The 17,861-nt window shown below is 36.6% G+C and overlaps 2 protein-coding genes across 3 annotated transcripts; one reads left to right on the top strand and one right to left on the bottom strand.

Moving 5' to 3' along the window:
- Nucleotides 1-72: 72 nt before the first annotated feature.
- Nucleotides 73-7,599, bottom strand: cars2 (cysteinyl-tRNA synthetase 2, mitochondrial). 2 transcript variants are annotated; one of them, XM_042512841.1, is made up of 15 exons: nt 7,245-7,599; nt 7,107-7,157; nt 6,243-6,360; nt 5,912-5,983; nt 5,280-5,385; nt 5,103-5,183; nt 4,778-4,907; nt 3,654-3,787; nt 3,459-3,526; nt 3,283-3,349; nt 2,617-2,755; nt 1,949-2,072; nt 1,543-1,641; nt 534-737; nt 73-413 (listed from the first exon to the last, which is right to left on the bottom strand). In XM_042512841.1, the coding sequence occupies exons 1-15, from the start codon at nt 7,463-7,465 to the stop codon at nt 330-332; spliced, it is 1,698 nt and encodes a 565-aa protein (XP_042368775.1). In that variant the 5' UTR covers nt 7,466-7,599; the 3' UTR covers nt 73-329. The 2 variants fall into 2 exon arrangements, with proteins under 2 accessions (XP_042368775.1, XP_042368774.1); XM_042512840.1 differs by having other exon boundaries at nt 325-737.
- Nucleotides 7,600-8,456: 857 nt separating this feature from the next.
- atg3 (autophagy related 3) lies at nt 8,457-17,425 on the top strand. Its single transcript, XM_042513240.1, has 12 exons — nt 8,457-8,635; nt 9,307-9,348; nt 10,022-10,071; nt 11,957-12,027; nt 12,468-12,575; nt 13,007-13,059; nt 13,472-13,556; nt 13,938-13,972; nt 14,071-14,223; nt 14,395-14,522; nt 14,973-15,041; nt 15,511-17,425. Exons 1-12 carry the CDS (start codon nt 8,564-8,566, stop codon nt 15,590-15,592), a joined length of 948 nt encoding a protein of 315 aa, XP_042369174.1. The 5' UTR covers nt 8,457-8,563; the 3' UTR covers nt 15,593-17,425.
- The last annotated feature ends 436 nt before the right edge of the window (nt 17,426-17,861 follow it).

The raw sequence follows: 17,861 nt of genomic DNA, 5'->3' as shown, positions 1-17,861 counted from the left end.
CCCTGTAAAGCTGAGTGGAGGAAAACACTGGTTCAGCCAACTGGCTTCTCTGAGGCCTTCCCTTAAAGACAGACACAAGGTGAAGAAACACCACTCAACCTTCATTTTACATCCCAAAAACAGTCACACAAAATGTATACCGCCACCTAAACTGGCCTCCTGATTTATGAAGCAATGAATGTGAGAGTTCATACACTGATGACAGGCACAGTAGGCATTGAAGCTGAAATCAGGATGGTTTGGTCTCTAGTTTTCATGAAGTCCTTCACATGATGAAGTTCAATTGAGTCCATGACCCAAAAATAAAGAGTCTCAGAGGCAGAGTGATCTCAGCTGGATGTCTCTTGGTCCTCCTGGACACTCTCACTTCTTTTTCCCTGAGTTAGCTCCCATGTCGAAGTCGCTCCTCTGTCCTAAGAAATAAGAACAACACAACGGTCCAATTTCCCAGATATCAGTGTGCATGTTGTACATTTTCTGAAGTCAAACTGTGTAAAGTACCATTTTTTTCTATGCAAGCCAACCAAGCATACCTTTATCAGCACACCCAGGGGTGCCAGGTCATTTCTGAGGCTATCACAGGCTTTGAGGAGGGGGATTCTCTCGGGGTGAAGTCCACGTTTGTTGCTTGGACCATCCTGACGAGCAAGTGCGAATGCTCGAACGTCACTTCTGAAGCGAGTCAGCTGCTCCACGACGCCCTCCAGATTTCCAGCACTACTGATCACATCAGCCTCCTGCACAGGACGGCCCAACAGCACAGGTGAGGAAATGTGTGAGAAACAACTGTTTTGCAAGGAAGGTCCACAGACCCCATATGCAGAGCCAAACCATGTATCCTATTAAGTATTGTGCTTCAGAGCCTGATATATCTTCTTCGTCTGTTCCATAAAGCTCCACTGTCAACCACTTTTTACACTTGAGTAAAAGTAAGTAAATAAGATCAGGAAAATGTACTTAAAGTAATAAAAGTAAAAGTACCAAAATGCAGGAAAAGTTTTGAAACAACCCCCCCCCCCCCCCCCCCCCCCCCCCCACACACACAACACACACACAAAAATAATAAATTCTTAAAATTACAAAAACAATGAACTTAAAAAAAAAAAAAATTTAATGAAAAAGAAAAAAGATTCCAAATTTTACATGATGGAATATAAAAAATATATTTTTAAAAAATCAAGAAAAGAAGAAATACATATAAATAAAAGGGGGAAAATCACCCCCTAAAACCCTCAAAATGATTATTATTTTAGTTAATTTTCTGTTTATTAATCAACTAATTGTTGCAGCTTTACTTGTATAAACTGTTTGGTAATTGAATTTATTACAAAACATTTTTTAAACTCTTATGTTCTGATGCAGAAATCTTTGTAAAGTAATGAAAGCTATCAGACAAATTTAGTGGAGTAAAAAGCACAACATTTACCTCTGAATGGAGTAAGTATAAAGTGGCATGAAAAGAAAATACTCAAGTAAAGTACAAGAAACTCAAACTGGTACTTAAGTACAGTACTTGAGTAGTTACATTGCACTGCTGCTGACCTTACTGTGCAGCAGATCCACCCCGAACACATCCAGGGCATCTCTGATGTAGCTGACCATCGCTCCGAACACTGCAGGGCTCCGAGCCCCTCCCTCTGACTGAACAGAAACACAAACACACACACACACACACACAAACACACACCTGGACTCAGTATTTTAGCTCACTGTCAGTGCTTTAAACTGAGCATTTAAATCTTGGCTTTCAGCCTGTCGCAACTTTAATGTCAACTTTTGCATAATGACTCCATCAGCTTTCTTCTACCGACACAGGACAAGAATTGCTTTGGTTCAGCTGCTGGTGAGGCTTGTGGTAAACAACACTGATTGACGAGCAGACTGAGCAGAACTGTCTGTTGGTGTAATTCCAGGAGAGTCCAATGTTCAGTCACCCACAGTGAGTTACCTGAGAAACAGGCTGGAGTTGGCAGTTTCCATGGTAAACCAGATTCATCACAGCGTTGATGGCTCTCGGGGTGTCAAAGTCATCTGCCAGAGCTTTCATCACGCTGGATTTAGTCTCAGCCAGCCTGAAACACAAGAAAACAACTTCTCAGCTCAAACAGAACTAAAATAAGGAATAATCATTTGATGTTTAGATTATTTTTGAGCGGGAGGGTTTCCTTTAGAGAGTAACTATGAACATTTACTCAAGCACTGAACTTAAGAACAATTTTGAGGTACTTGAACTTTACTTGAGTATTTCCATCTAGTACAAAGAAACTTGAAATAAAGGCTTGTCCTCCCAACCCTGACCCCCTCACACACAGAACAGAAAATATGAGATACAAATACAATAAATGCAGTCAACACACATTTTAAAGGACATCAATTCAAAACTTTTCCATGACTTTAAAATGTCTCCAAATATGTTTTTCAAATGTTTAAGATTTAAACATAATTTCAGCATCCCCAGTGATGTGGTCAAGGACCACCTGAAATTTGAAAATCCAACAACAGTCTCTGTTTTTACAATCTGGCTATGATAAGGGGTGTAACTTTGGCTATTTGGCTGTTTTTAAAGATGACATGCCTTCTAATCCTTATGAATCACGCTGTGGAGGAAGTTCGTACCTCTCCCAGAGAACAGCTTCCTGTACGGATGAACACTGCAGCTGACCCTTCATGTAGGCCTGAGCGTCATTCATGAAGGTGGAGATGATTCCCAGAGAGCTTCGAGCCTCCATCATGCTACTTTCGCTGTAGTCTATGGCTGTGGAGACACCACAACAAATCATCAATGTTCATTCAACACTGAAAACTAAACATGTCACTAAATCCGTGTCAAATACGGCACATCTAAATCCTGCTCCAGCACTGTGAGGGAAACAGAGGCTATATTACGGCAACTGGAAATTAACCTTTGACCTTTTAGATATAAAATTTCATCACCTTATCAATATGTCCTCTTAGACATTTGTGTGAAATTTTGTTATAATTAGCATATGAATTCTTTAAGAGCTCCAACTGTTGTCAAAAAACTATTTAACTAAATCTCCAAACCACTTTTTCAGTTGAAAAGCAATATATACAAGTATTTGTTAAAACCAATAGAGTTAAATGTGCTAATATTTAGATTTTTTTTACCTACCTGATCTGTATTTGCTCAAAAGACAAAACATCCGGAACTCATTGGCAAGGTACTTAATGAATTGATTTTGCTCTTTTAATTACAAAAATACAGTATTTGTTAAAACCAATAGAGTTAAATGTGCTAATACTTAGATTTTTTTTACCTACCTGATCTGTATTTGCTCAAAAGACAAAACATCCGGAACTCATTGGCAGAGTAAGACTGCAGGAAATCCTGACCCAAGATTAAAAACAAAAATAAAATTAATATAGTTTCACAAACTGCAGAAGAAACAGGGATTTATTCTGTTACTCAAAAAGGGATGAATGATTTATCACTTTACCTTGATGGTGATGTAGTTTTTTAAAGATTTGGACATTTTCTCTGCACTGCCTTTTAGGTGTAAGTGCCCTAAAAAAAACAACAACAACCAATAAGGTGCACATCATAAAACAGAAACTCTGAGCGTGGCAATCTTAAGAGAGGAAGAGAGTTGACTTGACTTTTAGAAAACAAACTGTGTGGATTTGTTATTCACCTGAGTGGAGGAAGTAGTTTGCCCATTGTTCACACTGGTGATAGGCTTCACTCTGAGCCACCTCGTTCTCGTGGTGAGGAAAGGCCAGATCAATACCTCCAGAGTGGATATCCAGCTGACTCCCAAACACAGAGCTGAAATCACCATGGAAACAACCACACTGTAGACTGTCTGACGGACGTGCAATATCATTACACAGCAATCTTTTTAATACTTCCATCATCATTTTACAGAATTTGAAACGCTCCAGATCTCTACAGGGGCAAATTTTGTCTAACCATCAACAAAAGAAAAATATTAATTGTACAATGATATCAAATAGAAAAATATTACCTACCTTATATAAGTTAAATAAAACCTTAAATTTGAATTTGATAATTAAAATCATTAACAGTACATCCTTGAGTCCAAGTGGACGTTTGTAGCAAATTTAAGGAAATTCCTTCAAGGTCCTCTTGAGATATCATGTTCACTTGAGTAGGACTGACGCAAACTCACTGTGACCTTAGACCACCAAAATCTAATCAGTTCATCCTTAACATCAAGTAGATGTTTATGCCAAATCTGCAACTCTTTTACACCAGTAAGACTAGTCTGAATATTAGAAAAAACATCTCTCAGCATTACACAATACGATCTAAAAGCAGCACAAACTGCAGCCTCCAAAATGAGAGCATATTTAAATCAACATTTCTACAAAAACTGAACAATAGCACCTTCATGGAGTATTTACTGCAGAGCTGCTGGATTAGACTGCATGAGTTTAAACCAGCAACTGAGTTTAAGTTCCCAGTACGAGCATCCCTGACTAGATGCTCTAAAACACAGGGCTTCAAAGTTTTTGTAGTATTAACAATACATAAAATTTACAGTTGCATAATAATTGTCCTAAAATCCTTTGATATTACCTTCATTTGTTCAGTAACCCTCAACAATTTTAAAAAAGGAAGCATTTACTCATTGTCATTTATTAACTCAACATTTCAGTCACATTGATCTTAATCAAGAATTCTTATTTCAAACCTTTTCTTTATGTACTGATGGCATGCATCCTGAGAAAGTCCCCAGAATCTCACACACAATAAAAGACACAATGAGGCAGAGGGGTTATCGTAAATCCAAACCTAGAGATGGTAGAGCATTCAATATGCCAGCCAGGTCGTCCTCTGCCCCACGGAGATTCCCAGTATGGTTCCTGAGGTTTGGACGGTTTCCAGAGAGCAAAATCCCTCGCGTCTCGTTTATTTGCGCTACCTGGAGAAGTTCAAAGTTTGTTGTCCATTAGCAAAACTCAAATATTTTACTTTACTTTGTAAAGTAACTAAAGCTGTCAGATAAATGTAGTGAAGTAAAAGTATAAAGTGACATGAAAATAAAACATCTCAATTCACACTGATGTTTGAGTAAATGTACTTAGTTACAGTAACTGAATCAGGCAGAAACACTCACCAGGTTCTCCCTGAGAGTCCACAGCTGCCATGAACTTGCCATAACGATCACCAATGGACCCGATGTCAAAATACACATCGCCTACAACCAAAGCATTTCACAAATGTTGACCCGTGTGTTGTGCAGATACAGCTGCTATTTAATATAAGAAATTACACTAAATCCTAAAGTTCCTACCTTCTTTTGTGGCATAAGCGTGTCCATTTTTGATGATCCCCTCAATAAACGTGACAATATGATGCACATTCTCAGTGACTCTTAAATAAACTGCAGGAGGAATCACCTAAAAGTTTACAGATAAACACACTTCTTGTTATAAAAACAACAAAGTTTCTTTCTTCTTCTTCATATAAATATCTTAAAAACGTGCAAAATATCTTGGTTTATCAAGCAAAGTTTCCTGTTATGAAATGAAAAAATCTTGTTACAACATTAAAAAAATTATCTTGTAAAAATGTGAAAAATATGTTGTTACAAGAAAAGTTTCTCTCTGTAACATTAAAATATCTTAGAAGGTGAAAAAGTGTTGTTAAAAAGTGAAAATATCTTATAACATGATGAAAATATCTTGTTGAAACATGAAAAAAATACCTTGTCAAAACACAAACACATCTTGTTAGAATATGATGAAAATACCTTGTTAAAAAGTGAAAAATATCTTATATAATAAGATAACAAAACCTTTTCATGTTATGTGGCTCACACAGTTTAACTAAAAAAAAAAAAAAAGGGAAAAAAAAAGATTTAACTATTTATTTCAGCCAGGAAGTGAATCACACAAACACACAAGCTTTGACCTAATAACACACCTTTAATGAAAGCATATCCCTCTTGAATTCCTCCTCATACATTCTGGCAATGACAGTCGGGGAAACATTTTCCTGTAAAACAAAGAAAACAAATATTCTCAATAAACATACTTTTCAAAAGGGTGATAAAAACAATAGAATCAATCAAAGTTATAGGTGCATAAATGCAAATGATCGGCTCGAGAGCCAGTGTTTGATTTGTTGTTCAAAAAAATTCTTATTTTCAGGTGATTATACACTAATGAAAACATACTTAATACATTATATTCAATTTCTGCCAATATATGCCCCTAATTCCTACACACCGGACCTGAAAGTCTTGTGATCTTACCTCCCAACTTCTTTTGATAATCTTGTCATCGATGTCAGTGATGACCATCGCGTGGATGACAGTGATTCCAAACATCCTGGACAGAATCCGCTGCAGGATATCAAACCTGACATATGAGCTGTGACGAGACAGACGCAAAACAATTTTGGCTTAGACATTAAATTTGTGGGACATTTGTTGGCAAGTTGCTAATTGCCTTTTTCCCTTGAAAGAAATCAAACCAATTTGCTCAAATGATTAAAATTGTAATTTTATCACACTTTATTCTGTGTTATTTCCAATTTTGCCAAAAAATAAACTGTTAGCATGAACTAACTAGCAAGCATGGCAAAAGTGAAAAAGTTATTGTAAAAAAAAAAGAAAAAGACAAAAAGTCCCACCCTAGCCAGTCCCCTTCTGATGCAAACAGTGGTGAACAGTATTCAGATCCTTCATTTAAGTAAAAGTACTATTACCACCCCAGTGAAAATACTCTGTTACAGGTAAATGTCTTCAAAATCATTTAAAAAAATGTATAAAATACTTAAATGTTTATCAAAATAATTGGCAATTAATTTTCTGTGAATCACTTGATTGATAAATCAACACAACTGCACTAGTATTCACTGTTGGGTACTTTAAAACAAAATATATTTTATAAACTTTTCTTATGTTTTTTTATGTAAAATTAATTTATAAGGTAACTAAAGCTGTCACATTTATGTAGTGAATTAAAAAGTACTATATTTTCCTTTGAAATTCAGTGGAAGTATAAAGTGGCTTGGAAAAAAAAGTACTTCAAATTCATACTGAAGCACAGTATTTGAGTAAATGTACTCAGTTACACCCCATCACTGTAAATAAAGAACAGTCCCTTATCATTACCATGCATGTCCCAAGTGGGCGTGGTCGTACACGGTGGGTCCACAGCTATACCTGCAACACATGTGCAATACTGAGTAAGGTCATAATGGCTATTGTGCATATTCATCATATAATAATAATATCAATTACAATCCGTACCAGGTTGCTACTCCCTCTCTTGCCAGGATGAGAGGCTCTTTTTGTTTGGTGAGGCTGTTGAAAGTCTTTAAACCCGTGTCAAACCCGCTGGGTCTCAGCCATGTCCTCCCTGTCACACTGCTGCTGCTGCAGGCTCCAGTAGATGTGAATCTGACAGCTGACTGAGCTGCAGTCAAAATATTTGACTTCCGTAACACCGCGCACACTGAAAACCTCCACATGGTGAACGACTGTGAGGCAGCATGCGCACTGTGAGCTTAGCTTAGCTACACGACTCACATTGGACTCATAAATTAATAATTAATACAGGAAAAGTCATCATGTTAGCTACTGTAGCTACAGTTCAGCTATAATAGTTCCTTCTCTTCTTCTTCGGTGCGTTTTTGGGGAATGCAATACTAGATTTTAGGTGCACAGCGCCACCTACTTTACCGGAGTGTTGAAGAAAACAGGATTTTTTTTAAATTTGATTTTTATTACATTTTTATTACATATACATTTTTTTACTTGAACATTTTCAAAATTTACAGTCAAACATAGCAACATGTAATTCACATCTCCAGCGTAAGCGTAAAGGTGTTGTCAAAGGGAACAGCACTTGATAAAATAGAAATAAATAACCAGTTTATGCAAGTGCAATTGAAACATTTTTCTGATTTATCTCTTAGCTGATTGACTGAACTTTATTTGCTAACTGTTTTGATTAACATTTATGTAGATCATTTTTTGTATTAAAAAAATTGGGTTCTGTTTTTTTCATTATGATTACATTTTTTAAGTACCTGGATGTATGTCTGAAAGAATTTAATTTGTATTTTGAATTGTGAAATTTTAAATTGTATTTCAATAGATGAATTAGAAACAGTATGTCAGAATATTTTTTTGAAATTCAATTTTATAATATGCTATTCAGATTCAGTTTTCAGCTATACAATATAATACAAGACGATTATTAAGTTAAAAGTACAAATTATATGATGAATTTAAAATTATTTTTCTTAAACTCAATTTCAAATTATGTGATTCGAATACATTTTATTAAAATTAATTTCCAACTAAAGCAATTAAAATTTAATTTTTCCTTATTCAATTTCAAAATATGTTTTAAAAAAACAAACAAAACAAATCCTCAACTACAGAAGAAGACTGTTGTCACTTCCACCACTTCTCGCGAGAGTCGGATACCGGAAGTGTCCAAACGTATCATGTGACTTGCTCTTGCTGACACTCTGCTTGAGTAGCTATGTCAAAATAATCACATTTTCACAGGACGGTTTCTTAAATAACCTCCCGTTTTTATCTCGAAGGAACTGTACAAGATGCAGAACGTGATAAACACGGTGAAAGGGACGGCTCTCGGTGTGGCTGAGTTTCTGACTCCAGTGCTGAAGGTAAACTTAACGTTACAGGAGCTAGCTTGTAAATAAGTGGTGGCTGCTACACTGTGAGATACCAAACACACCTTAACGCTGCTATCCAGTCGCTAACAGTAACATGCGACTTTATCATCTTTTTAGTATTATCTAAGGCACTGATTACATACAAGCTAATAGCTCTAATAGAATATTTAACGACGTGTAACACTGTTGTTGTCTGTCTATCTCTCTGTATATATATTTATTGAATTTTTCTATTATTTCTGCTATTTCATATATTCTATTTTTACATTATCATGGTAAATATAAGTATTTTTCCAAATAGTTTTATTGTGTATCATACCGTGCAATTTCCTACTGTGCAATATCTTAACACTTAATGTGCAACAGTACTTATACAGTAAATATACCACACATCCACACATCATGTGTGTATTTCAGGTATCCTGTGCAACTGTCAATCATGAGCAAACAGTATCTGTATAAGTAAAAGGTGTATATGTGCTTTATATTATGTTAATTTTATTTTTTTTAATCTAAATTGTATTCTATGATATTTTATCCTTTTTTCTTTGCTCTTAAATCACTTTTTTTTTTGCATTTTACTGTGTTTGCACAGTTGTTGTTAAAGTGCAGCACTTGTGTTGACAGCTGCAGGTTAATGCCACATCTGTCTTTACTCGCAGGAATCAAAATTCAAAGAGACTGGAGTCATTACACCAGAAGAGGTGAGAACATAACATCTTGTTAAGGCCCATCTTCGAAGTAGAATTATGTCATATATTGCATTAAAAAAAAGGTATAAAATTTAAGGAGTGCTTGTTATTTATTGTACTTGATAAGGGGAGACACATTACATTTATGTGAGATACCCTCAGAGCCAAAGGCATGTGTACTTAAAAAAAAAAAAAGAAATATCTAGAATCACAAGATTTATTACAGTCAGAATCTGTGAAATTTGGTTATTTATGCTGGAGGGACAACCATGTATTTTCTCTGAGACACACAGGACAGTGTCATGACATTCGTCTATCTATCTATGCACAGTGGTGTAGTGTAGCAAAGTAATAATACTCATACTTAAGTGTGAAGTGTTTTTTTTTTTATTCTTATTTCTTACAACTTTCACTTTGACTCCACGACATTTCCCCGAAGAAGTTTAGAGAAGGAACTCAAAGAGGGAAGAGTGGACCGACAGACTAATGAAGAAATGCGAGGGAAAGAAAAACTGGATTTTCTTCTTTAAGTTGTTTTAAGTCATTTTCTGAAAAAAAAAAATCTGTACTTTTACTCTTGTATAGCTTTTAGGTACTTTATTCTCTATATATGTATAAATATATATGTCACATCCCAGCCACCAAATGAAGTACAGTCCCTTAACCCTTTGTTTTTCTGTTGTAGTTTGTTGCAGCAGGAGATCACCTGGTTCATCATTGCCCCACGTGGAAATGGTGAGTGTCCACTTGTGAATTACAGATGTATGAATCCCTTACACTGAGATCCCCTTAAATATGTGTAAAATATGATTATGAGTTCTTGGAGGCATGATTGATGTTTCAGATTTCATGCTACTGTGTACCTCTTCTCCACTACATTTCAGAGGAAATATTGTTCTTTTTACATCTCTACATTTATCTGACAGCTGTAGTTACTTTACAAATTAATATAAAAATCCTAAGAAGAGCTTATTAAACATGACGTTTTTTTTAAAAATTAAATTACTCAACAGTTTCTACATGTACAACTGCAAGGATTAGTTGATTAATTGATTCAGAGAGAGACAACTGCCAACTATTTTAATAATTTTGAGTTTGGAGTGTATTTTTTATGATTTAGTTGTTGTTGGATGTTTTCTTTTCTTCTTTTTTTCTAATAATTTTGAGAAGAAGACCTAAATGCTAATCAAAATAATAGGCTTAGTTTTCTGTGAATCAACTGATTAATCAACTGATTTTTGCAGCCGTACTTGTATAAACTGTTTGGTATTTTATAAGACCTTCTTATGTTTTTTATACAAAAATCTTAAATTTTGTAAAGTACCAAAAGCATTCAGAAAAAATGAAAAAAAAAAAGTATTTTATAACTCTAAAATTTTTGTAGATTTAGTAAAAATAGTCAGAATTGATATAGCTAAGAGCAACTTAAGTGAAGAAGGAGTGTGGAGGTCAGCAGTCAGGGATGACAGCCACGCGTGGATGTGTGTCAGGTGAGCATAATCAAGCTAAGGAAGTCTCTGTGAGGGTCTACGGACAGAGGGATGTTGTATGCTGTGAAGCCCTCTGAAGCAAACTGTGATTTGTGATGATGGGCTTCATACATAAAATTAAAAACTGAAAATGACCAGCTGCCTGATGAGGTCGGCCGTGTCGGCCTCCACGACAGCGTGAGGAGCTTCACTAATCTTAATTTGAAGAGTAACTCAAGCTGACAGATAAATGTAGTGAAGTAAAAACTCGAATACTTCCCTCTGAAATCGAGAGGGGTAAAGTTTTAAAGCAGCCTGAAAATAAAATACTCAAGTAAAGTACAAGTACCCTTAAATTCATAATTAAGTACAGCACTTGAGTAAAGGTACTTAGTTACATTCCACTACTACTAATTGATTTACAAATTGTATTTTGTGGGTAAAGTATTCCTTTAATACTGTGCTCAGTAATATCTGACCTCTGGTTGGTCCTGAGCGTACTTATACTGCTCACTTCTCTGTTGGTCTTGTTGAATTTCACAGTGTAATGCAATATTCCTCTTGGAAAAACCCAAGTTGCATCACACCCTTTAATTACTGCATCTACCAGCTGTGGCACATTATCAAAAACAGAGTAACAAATGAATTAAATACTTAAAAAAAATAAAATTGATGTGAATTCACTTGTGTTTTAAATAAGGACTTGTTTTTGTTTAATCAAATGTGTAATTTAATTGATCAGTTGATATATACGCAATATTTTACTGTGAGCTTTAATTGTACATATCTTTATTATTATTATTTTCATTTTATTTTACTCTATTTTATTCTATGTTAAGTGCCTTTGTATACATATATTTGCATTATTTTGACCTTTTTAACAAATATTTCATTCAGCTGCTGCTCTCTTATTTGCTGCTGTATCAAAACCATTTCCCTCAAGGAATTAATGAAGTATTTCTATTCTATTCTAATTGAGGAATAAATGCATTCAGTATTGTTTGAAATAGGCAGTTTGTATGTGTCTTTTCAAATCCTGATTAATCTATTAATTGATTGCTAATTTTACAAACAATTAATTATTGAAAGTGCTTACGATTTGCAACCCTGTAAGGACACCTGTCCATGTCTGTGGTTTTGTCTCCATTCAGGGCCTCTGGGGAGGAAGTCAAGGTGAAGCCATATTTGCCGCAGGATAAGCAGTTCCTCCTGACACGCAATGGTAAGAAGTGTGTGGAGCCATTGTTGTCGCAGAACTGTTTGCAAATGTGTGTGTGGAGTTGTGTAACTGCATCTCAGGCCGTGTGTTTGTAATGAGATTTGTGATTGTGTCAAAGAATTTCTTAATGTGTACTGAGATTTGTTAATGTGTACAGGCATCTGCAAATATGTTTTCAGAGTTTGTTTGTGCGTAATCAGATTAATAAAGGGAAATGTTTTTTAAAAAAAAACCTCTAAATCTGTATTTAAGCAATATTACACTTGAGGGTGTGCGTTAACATCAGCTGTGGCACAACAGTGATGTGGGTCAGGATCGAGGTGTTTGTTGGCTAAATTCGACCAGTGACATTGAGAGCTGGACTTTTTTTCATTTCCTGTGCTTTGTGTTTAAACCTCTCTGTGTGTTGTCTCGTGTCTCGTGTCTCGTGTCTCGTGTCCCAGTTCCCTGTTACAAGCGCTGTAAACAGATGGAGTATTCAGACGAGCTGGAGGCCATCATAGAGGAAGATGACGGAGACGGGGGCTGGGTGGACACTTACCACAACTCAAGTAGGACACCGTCCGTGCATCCAGAGCATGGTTTCATCTGATTTTTTTATGTCAGAAACTCTGTGTGTTGGACTTATATGCAGGAGGGGTGACAGCAAATTGAATATATTAACATTTCTATTTCCTCTCAAAAAAATACAGTATAAAAAGTCAAACCCAAATCACATCAGAGACCCACAGAGGACCACTTATCCACAAATACACTGAGTTATCAAACTCTGATTCATGGGATATTATAGATACACTAACTAATTTAATATGTGCTTGTCATTAATGTTAAACACTGTGCTTAAAGCAGGTCTCACTTCTAATTAATTACCATTTAGCTTTGACAGATCCTGAAACAAACTGCATATCAGTTCCAGTTGTTATGAAATCCTGGTTCAGATTAAAATAAAGGAAGATTTTCTGACTCTGCTGTGTTTCGTCAGGTGTGTTAGGAGTCACAGACGCCGTACGAGAAATTTCACTGGACAATAACAAGGTATGTCTCATGTATTCTGATGGCTTTTGTTGGCAATTCTTGTCTTTTTTTAACAAATAGAAAAAGGACAGCAAAAATTTCATTCCAAAATATATTCTGCAAAATATTTTTTGCATTAGTGGTATTTAGATATTGCTGTTAGAGTCAGAACTGGAACCTGACAACCTTACATGTTACAGTGCTGAAGTGCAGTGGTGTCTTTACTCACACACACACACACACACACACACACACACACACACACACACACACACACAGAGAAAAGTTTGACTAAGTTTGCATGCACATTGATTCAACTGACAAAAAAAACAGATAAAGCTGATAGAAAAACAAAAGGTACATTTGTGAAGTCTTAAAGTCTTAAAAGGCATTGAAATCATTCTTCTAAAAATAAGGCTTTGACTTCCTCTAGGACAAGAATATGAACGCCACATCTGCAGCATGTTGTGACGATGATGACGATGATGATGAAGACGGAGAAGCAGCAGATATGGAAGGTACTCATATCCCTCCAGTAATGAAGGAGGCTTTTTATTGTTATTAGAATTATGTTTTTGGGCTGTCCATCCGCCCGTCCCATTCTCGTAAACCTGATGTCTCAAGGTCAAATTTTGCACAAATGTTTCCTTGGACTCATCAAGAAAAAAACCCACAAACGTCCACTTGGACTCGTCGATGGAAGTGATCAGAATTTAATGGTCAAAGGTTACGGTGACTTTGTGTCTATGTCATTCTCTTCAACATTTAATCAAGAATGAAGCTACTTATGACAAAGTTTCACACGAATGTTTCACAAATAGTATAAAATGATGATAATTCTAGTTTCTTTCAGACAGCCTGTACTTTAACTCACGTTGTCCTTCGTGCTGTCTTTGCAGAGTACGAGGAAAGCGGCCTGTTGGAAACAGATGAGGTAAACGTCTCAAAGGGTCGCAGCACGTCATTTATTTTCAACCTAATACCAATTATCATCAATCCAAGCACCACTTGACACTTCTCTGCTCTGTCTAGGCGACCTTGGACACCAGTAAAATGGTTGAAACCAAAGCCAAAGCAGAGCCGGGGAGTGAGGACGCCATCCTTCAGACTAGAACATACGACCTGTACATCACATATGATAAATACTACCAGACCCCTCGACTCTGGCTGTTTGGATATGATGAAGTATGTACCTGGGCGAAAGTCTTGGATTTTCACAACCATTTTCTTGGCCTTGAAAAGTCATGGAACTAGTAAAATTAATTGAAAGTTTTTGAGAAATCATGAAAATGTGTTGTGCTGAGAAAGACTCCAAACCAAACTCACACATACTCATCAGTCTGCTGTGTCTCGCAGGATCGGCAACCGCTGACTGTAGAGCAGATGTACGAGGACATCAGCCAGGACCACGTGAAGAAGACGGTCACCATCGAGAACCACCCTCACCTTCCTCCGCCTGCCATGTGCTCTGTCCACCCTTGCCGGTGAGAAAGACAAAACATCACCTTTCTGCATAAAGCTTAAAGCTTTAGACTTTTTTCTTCTAAAACATGGCAAATTTTATAGCAAACATAGACTTTTTTAAAATTTATTTATTTATTTATTTTTATTAAAGGCATGCTTTCTTTAAAAATTGCCCAAATGACACCATTTAACACAGCCAGAAACTGTAAAAACAGAAATTATTGTTGGATTTTCACATTTTTGACGGTCCTTGAACACACTGAAATTATGTTTCAGAAGAGTTTGAATCTTCTATGTTTGAACAAAGCTGGGCAAGTGGGGTGACGAAAAAACAAAAGCAATTTGGGGTCCTTCACAAGTCATGGAAAAGTTTGGAAATTTGGTCAATTTAAATGTGTGGGAACCCTGTAAAAATGTTGTTTTCTCACAGATACTTTGATACTTTGGCTGCTCCAACTTTTTTCTTTCAGACATGCTGAAGTGATGAAAAAGATCATTGAGACTGTGGCAGAAGGCGGAGGAGAGCTTGGAGTGCATATGTATCCTTTTAATGGTGATAATCGGTTTAACGTCTGCTTCTTTCAAATAAGCAACAATTCTGGTTGACTGTTACTAAGATGCTATGGACACATGGGAGGATATTTAAGGTTTTGTGGCCTTTTTTCAGCACTTATTAAAGGACCATTGAGCCACTGCTTTTATCTCAGGAGACTCAATATCTCATGAAATATGTATTTTAGGGCATTCTTGTTTGGAGGTGCAGAGTACGGGAAGAGAGAATGGAAACTTATGCAGTTACGCAAAACAGAGTGAGAGAGAAATGCAAATTAAAAGATGCATCGCAAAGTTACTTTTGCAAAGTTGACAAGACGACAGCATCAGCATGCCTCTTATGGTGCGTGCCCATTACACACGACTGCACGCGACCAGAGCACCAACATTATGTCACATGTTATGTTATAGCTTCCCTTCATGTTCTTGTGTGTTCTCCTTAACTGAGACTTACAGGTATCTTTTGATTTTCCTCAAGTTTGTCCAGGCGGTCATTCCCACAATAGAATACGACTACACAAGACACTTCACCATGTAGCTTCATGAATCTGCCTCTGCTAATGCGACATCTGTACATGGGAAAGATCCGCTCTCCTGCCTCTGTGTTGAGATTACATCTGAGGTGCGTCCAGCACAGATAGAAATGTGTTCCAACTTTTGCTGGCCTCGCTATAGCATGAAAAGGACACCTTTCATCAAAGTCATAGCTGTCTTATTTCTTATGTTGTATCATTTTATTTTACTCATGAAAAACTAGAAATGTGAAAACAACAAACTGGCTAGTATTATCGGCCAACTTCCAAGTCTTTGTTCTAAGTAAGGCTAACCATCCTGAACACAAATCTGTACTGGACACACAGAAACAGATATCCATCTTTTCATCTGACTCCAGGTACAGACGAGGCTTCAGACTGTACCTCCGATGTTTCTCTACAGGTTTTAATGTTGTGACCACAATGTGGTGAGCTCTCACAAAGTTCCCGTTAAGGAGATTGTGATGCTGTTACTAAAACTCACCCCATTCCACACTGCTCCGCTGCTTGAAACGTCTATTTTCAGATAATAAGTCGCTCCCCGGACGCGCAAATTGTCAGCTTCTTGAGTTATTAAAGATCCGACAGCTTACAGCAGAAAAGCAGGTGGCTGATGATGCTGGAGAACAGTAAGATTGAACAAAAACATTACGTTTGTGGGCCATAAAACCTGCTAGTTTCCCAGCAGAACATTTCATTTTAACAGAACAATCCACGCTATTCACTTCACTAGCCAGTGGTTTTAAAGGTGTAGTTCAGATTTCTTCAAAGTGGGGTTGTATGAGGTACTTGTCCATAGTTGATGTATTACATACAGTACGTGGTGGACTGATAGAGGCAATGTTAGACCAGCGGCTCCTGTGTTCAGTGATGTCAAATCAGTGTTTTTCTCAATGGAGTCTGGCTTTGAAGAAAGCCATAAAATGTCCTTAATAACACTTTGAAAATACTGTGTGATGGAGAGGTAAAGCGATGTAAATACTCTCAACATGCCATACATTTAAAGTAATATTAATAGTTTTAGGTGGGACTGTTTTAAGGTGGCTAATATACATTTTATTGTGGACCCAAATCACAGCAGTACATTACTTAGTTTTCATGTAAGCACTCCGACCTTGTTTCTTCAAACTGGGAGCTTACTCATGGCCATTTACAGTGTGTAAAACACTGTCTGTGTTTAAGTACCTCATACAACCCCACTTCCAAAAAATCTGAACTATCCCCTTAATTTTTCAGCTCATTGGTGTAGACCTACAACTAGCTTCCAATTAATATCAGAAAGTATTTAATATCTGGATTTAGACCTGGACAGCTATTTAATGTCTCTGTACCTGACAGCAGCATTGATAGAAACCTCTTGACTATAAACACTATAGCTTCCACTCTGCCGAAGACATGACTCAGTCCCATTATGCCAGTTTGTCTTAATACTTCATTTCTGAATGTGTTAATGGCCAGGCCTTTTCATTATCCCATGATTCTCCCTGTTGATCCGTCTGTTTATCTTTTCCTTCAACTTTGGACAACTTTCCCTCCTCTGCAGCTTGTGTCAAAAACCTTGAAGCTTTTTTATTTCAGTCTGTGTTGCTTCTACAAACGTGATGTGTCACTATCTATTGTGTCTAAGAGCTGTGTGAAAGTTGGCTCTATCTATTGTGCAGCATTTTTCACAAAGCAAAATTCACAAGCCTCTCTGTGTATTGAAAAGAAAAATCTGATGAATTTCTGCTCTCTTTTATTTTTTGCTGATTTTGTGAATTATGAACTATACTGGTCTCATTGCAGTAACATGTGTCTGACAGTACTTACAGGAATAAATAAAATACCGGCTTCAGTAATCCACGCTCGACTTTCCTTTTTTTTGGATAAAATATTCACTCTGTAGGCCTACTACCTGTCGGTCCGGTCTTCAGATGTGACTCGGTCAGTGGTAACACTTGAACATTTTAAGTTAATGTACATAAATCAATCAATCATAAATCAATCAGTTTCCCAAATGCCATTTTGCCACACCTATATCAGAAACCACCAAAAAACGAAAATTTTCCCAGGCCAGATGTGCGTACCAAGTTTCATAGTTTTTGAGCATGTTGCAACCTCCAAAAATGCCATTCATTTGGCAGGAAAAATTATAATTCTTTGCATTCCAAGAGGGTCCTTGCAACATTTGGTGCTCGGCGCTTTCATTATAATAATATAATAAAAAATATTATTTGCTTGACTTTGCATATTCTATTTTATTTATTCATTTATTTGCTCATTTTCAAGCAATCT

This window comes from Plectropomus leopardus, chromosome 24 (assembly GCF_008729295.1).
Source record: "Plectropomus leopardus isolate mb chromosome 24, YSFRI_Pleo_2.0, whole genome shotgun sequence".
NCBI lineage: Eukaryota > Metazoa > Chordata > Actinopteri > Perciformes > Serranidae > Plectropomus > Plectropomus leopardus.
This window is presented reverse-complemented; position numbering and strand designations above follow the sequence as displayed.